The sequence below is a fragment of the Spermophilus citellus genome (assembly GCF_964194105.1).
Source record: "Spermophilus citellus genome assembly, chromosome: 3".
Taxonomy (NCBI): Eukaryota; Metazoa; Chordata; class Mammalia; order Rodentia; family Sciuridae; genus Spermophilus; species Spermophilus citellus.
The window spans coordinates 81,022,841-81,027,719 of record NC_138184.1 but is presented as its reverse complement, the minus strand read 5'-3'; the positions used below and the strand labels follow the sequence as shown (position 1 = coordinate 81,027,719).

The 4,879-nt window shown below is 42.1% G+C and overlaps 1 protein-coding gene across 1 annotated transcript; it reads left to right on the top strand.

Annotated features, from left to right (window-relative positions):
• The first annotated feature begins 572 nt into the window (after positions 1-572).
• RPL6 (ribosomal protein L6) lies at positions 573-4,252 on the top strand. Its single transcript, XM_081283362.1, has 7 exons — positions 573-636; positions 1,506-1,742; positions 1,826-1,924; positions 2,769-2,912; positions 3,218-3,266; positions 3,755-3,939; positions 4,059-4,252. The coding sequence occupies exons 2-7, from the start codon at positions 1,506-1,508 to the stop codon at positions 4,209-4,211; spliced, it is 867 nt and encodes a 288-aa protein (XP_081139488.1). The 5' UTR covers positions 573-636; the 3' UTR covers positions 4,212-4,252.
• Positions 4,253-4,879: the final 627 nt, after the last annotated feature.

Genomic DNA, 4,879 nt, shown 5'->3' with positions numbered 1-4,879 from the left:
CTTAGCAACTGGCTCTTATTGAGGCTGGCTTTGAGCTTGAGATCTCCTGTCTCAGCCTCCGGACCACCTACACTTTTTTTTTTTTTTTTTTTTTTTAAGAGAGAGAGAGAGAGAGGGGCAATGATTTCTTTTTTTTTTTTTTTACATGTAATCAAATTCTTAGAAGTTTTAGAAAGTACATGAAGTATAGTAGTATCTGCCATACATGTTTATACCCCACATTCTTGATTCTTTGAATTAATGTTTGTATTTATGTGCTTTCTTACACCTGAATTGAAATTAAAGACTGGTTTAAAAGTGAAAAGAGAGAGAGAGAGAGAGAGAGAGAGAGAGAGAGAGAGAGAGAGAGGAGAAGTTTTTTAGTATTCGGCGGACATAACATCTCGGTTTGTATGTGGTGCTGAGGATCGAACCCGGGTCGCACGCATGCCAGGCGAGCCACATCTCCAGCCCCACCTACACTTCTTAATAGAAAAAAATAATTCCCTGTATAGGACTTACTACATATCCCAAGATGCAAGAGAAACTACATTTCCCACGATGCCTTAGTACAGGAAGGAAGTGAGAGGAGACCGCTTCCCGTCATTGCATATAGACCGGAAGCCCGGTACTTAGTTCTCTTTCCCATCTAGCAAGGTAAGGGAGGCGGCTCTCTTGGAAAGACTGAATTTCAAGACCTCAATCCTTCGCCATCCGAAACCCGAGGACGTTAAGTCGACACCTACAGGGGTCGAGCATGCTCAGGGTCAACTGAGAGGCTTTCCAGACGCTTTATTTCTTTGACCTGGATTGGCGGCGGGGAGTGAAGAGTGAGGTGGAATGCGGTGGAGGCTCCGGCTGTTCCCCACGCTCTGGGGCTGGGGAACCGGGGTCCCTGTGGGCTGCCGGAGCGAGCTGGTGGGGCCAGAGGGACGCGGCAACAGCGTGTGCTCCGGCCTTCTGAGCCCGGGTCACAAAATACGCTGCTGAACTAGTCTCAGCCACGTTGAGGTTTGAGGCTGCAGCCGGTTGCTCCCGCGTCTTCCCCCACGTCCCTGACCGGAAGTCGCTTCTTAGTCGTGGAGCCTATGTCTTCGGGAATGATCCGAGTTTGGGCTGTCATTTCCCTAAACCGAATTTGTTGAATTGAGCTAGTGGTCTTAAGACTTGGGAGCAAAGATTTTTGAAAGCAAACGATTTCAAGCTCTGTACTCGCCTCTTCCAAACTTTGCAAATTTTGTTGAAGACTCTCCTAAGTTTTTAAGTTTGCAAAACAGTAATACTAAAGTAGGTCTCGCCGGATATTTAGCAAAAATCCAACGGATGTAAGAGATTTGCAAATTCTCAAAAGTTTAGTCTGTTGGCAGGGGGACCTTAATATGGGTTAGTGTGGAGTTGGGGAAGAAAGCCAATATCTTAAGGGGGAAGGCTTGTAGAAGGGAAGCCCAGCCCACCTCTGTGTGCAGTTTTAATATTGCCTTGTTTTGGGGTGATTGATGAAATGTCTTTTTTATTTTTTTTGGTAGATGGCGGGTGAAAAGGCTGAGAAGCCAGACACTAAGGAGAAGAAACCTGGAGCCAAGAAGGCTGATGCTGTTGGCAAGGATAAAAAGGAAGACTCTACGGATAAGAAACCCAAGAAAGGAAAGCCCCACTGCAGCCGGAACCCTGTCCTGGTTAGAGGAATTGGCAGATACTCCCGATCTGCCATGTACTCCCGAAAGGCCATGTATAAGAGGAAGTACACTGCTGCTAAGTCCAAGGTATGGAAAGAAGAAAACCAATAACCATTATGTCTCCGCGTTCATTCTCTGTCTCTGACTTTTTGATGCATTTGTCTTTGTAGGTTGAGAAGAAGAAGAAGGAGAAGGTTCTTGCTACTGTTACAAAACCAGTCGGTGGTGACAAGAATGGTGGTACCAGGGTGGTTAAGCTTCGCAAAATGGTGAGATTTGGGGGAGGCTGTGAAATGGGATTTTTAAATTAAAGTTGAAAATTTAACGATGTTCTTGTGCACTTAAATAACACATAAGCTCCTGCTTACCAGAGGATTGCTAGTTGAAGATAAAGGTTCTGGTTTTGCAAAGTTGTCTTCAAAACATTTACTACATCTGATGTAAGTTGAGTTAACTTTCCTGAGCTTTGTTTCTGATAGGTTTATAGTGAAAGTGAGACTGCATGAAATAAGTTACTTATACTGGAATTGTAGCTCAGTGGTTGGGCTCTTGGATAACATGCACAAAGAAAGCCCTGGATTCCTTTGTGAATAAAAGAGGAGTGAGACCTGTTGCCGTGAGGATGTCATACTTGATTTCAACTAGAAAACAAGCTGCATCTCCTTTTTTTTTTTTTTTTTTTTTTGTTATTTGGGTTTTCCCCCTCTTAGTACATATAAAATATAGTATGTCTGAAATGCTTTCTGAAGGAGAGTTTGTATTAGAGGTCAGTGACCCTGAAGAGGTGGAAAAGCTTGTGTGAGAATGGCTCCCTTACAGCTGTGTAGGGTAGCTTGCCAGGCATCTCTGTTTCCAAAGTCTGAATAGGTGACCTACTTGCAGTTTTCTTTTCTTGAACACTCAACTCCTGTGTTAAATTGTATGCTTTGTACATAGAAGATGTGAGCTTTTCTAAATTTAAAGTCTGTTTTGGAAGATGAAAAGAGAAGGATGTAACTAAAGCATTTGAGTTTCAAACAAGGAAAAAGATTAGCAATGTTTTCATGATACCAGATTTGGCTCTTCTGATCTAATGGTTTACTTAAGTAAGTGGAGTCCATGAACTGTCTCTAGCCTAGATACTACCCGACTGAAGATGTGCCACGGAAGCTGTTGAGCCACGGCAAGAAACCCTTCAGTCAGCACGTGAGAAAGCTGCGAGCCAGCATCACTCCTGGGACCATCCTGATCATCCTCACTGGGCGCCACAGAGGCAAGGTAAGCAGAGTGCCTAATACAGTATGATTTAACCAGTATAAGTAACTTATTTCTATCATCATTACAGATGACACCTATCCATTTGCTTGGAAATGTGTTAGCCTAGTGTGATTGCTTCCAGAACTGCTGAGCTACCAAATTTGGGTGGCTTGTGATGTGGTTAATTCAGAAGTCAGTTTTTTGTGGTGCTAAGGATTGAACCCAGGGCCTTGTGCATACAAGACAAGCACTCTAATAACTGAGGTATATTTTTAGCTTTCACAATTCAGTTTTTAATTGGAAAAAATCTTTTGTTTAACTTATAGAGAGTGGTTTTCCTGAAGCAGCTGAGCAGTGGCTTGCTACTTGTGACAGGTAAGAAAATCCGTAGATTTTTATGTTCTGAACCGATTTTAAAACATTTGCAGTATATGTGTTTCTGCTATTTATGCTGTAGTTTCTTAATACTGAGCTTCTGGTCCTCATTTCATTGCCTTATATATGTGAGATAAAGGGGGCAAGTATTTAAATTTTTGTAGCAACATATCAAATAACTTTCATCTAAAATACCGAATGAGCCAGGCAAAAGGGCTGGGATGTGGCTTAGTGGTTAAGTGCTCCTGGATTCAATCCTTGGTACCAAAGTAAACAAAAAACCCATGTTTTTGATCAACCTGTAAAAGTAAGTGACGTGTCTTTTACCAGCCTGGGTCACCTGAAAAGATTTGAGGGGGCAAAGGCCCTGGACAGACAGATACTAGAACATTCTAGATTCTGGTACAGTTGAATTTTTCTAAATCAGGATTAATGCCAAGTTAAAATCAGTAATTGTTTCCATTTTACCTTATTAATGTTTTCTTTAGGACCTCTTTCCCTCAATCGAGTTCCTCTGCGTAGAACACACCAGAAATTTGTTATCGCCACCTCCACAAAGATTGATATCAGCAACGTGAAAATCCCAAAACATCTCACTGATGCTTACTTCAAGAAGAAGAAGTTGAGGAAGCCCCGACACCAGGAAGGTGAAATCTTCGACACAGAGAAAGAGGTACAGTTCTTTTCTCTTGTCACTTGTGACAGCACTTGGGGGATGGGGATTGAGGGCTAAGCATTGTATTTGTAACTTGGTAATAGTAACCTTTTTTAAATGTCTCATTTTCTCTTTAGAAATACGAGATCACAGAGCAGCGCAAGGTTGATCAGAAAGCTGTGGACACACAAATTCTACCCAAAATCAAAGCTATCCCTCAGCTCCAGGGCTACATGCGATCTGTTTTTGCTCTAACAAATGGAATTTATCCTCACAAATTGGTATTCTAAATTTCTTACGAAGAATCTAATTAAATAACTGATACATTTTATTTATTTGTGTCCTTTTTATTTTATTCTTGTTACGTTGGTCTTTAGACAAATTCTAACCTTCCTGTAGGTAGGGCATGACCCTGCTGGTGTGATGGGGTTTTGCCTCTGGTGTAGGGTGGGATTGGAGGAGACCCCCTCTGGGGAGTGGAACCGCACCCTCCTGGGCCTTGGAAGAGCCCTTTGGCTTCAGATTTATCCTTAGTATCCGGTTTGTTTTTCACTAACCGCCCCCAATGTCAGCCCACATTACTAATCAGCCTGAATGTCAAAGCTAAACCATGCACAATAAGAAACCACACACTGTCCACCCCTCCAGTTACTACCCATCCATCTCTCTGTAGTGCTCAACTCTCAGCCCCCCAGCCATAGGCATAATAGTCTTTTGTGTCTGCAATCCAAACAAATAGCCAATGAGTCAGTTATTTTTATAGCATAGAAGGTGTATGCTTTGTATACTATTGAACAGTTGATAGATTTTGATTATTTTACAAAAAAATGCCCCTAGTCTAGTATTCCATCCTATGGATAGCTGATGTACCATAATTTCTGGTTATATAAGTGGTGCACTAAAATAATCAGAAGTATATATATAGAGAGAGGCAAGTCTGTGTAGAACAAATTACCCA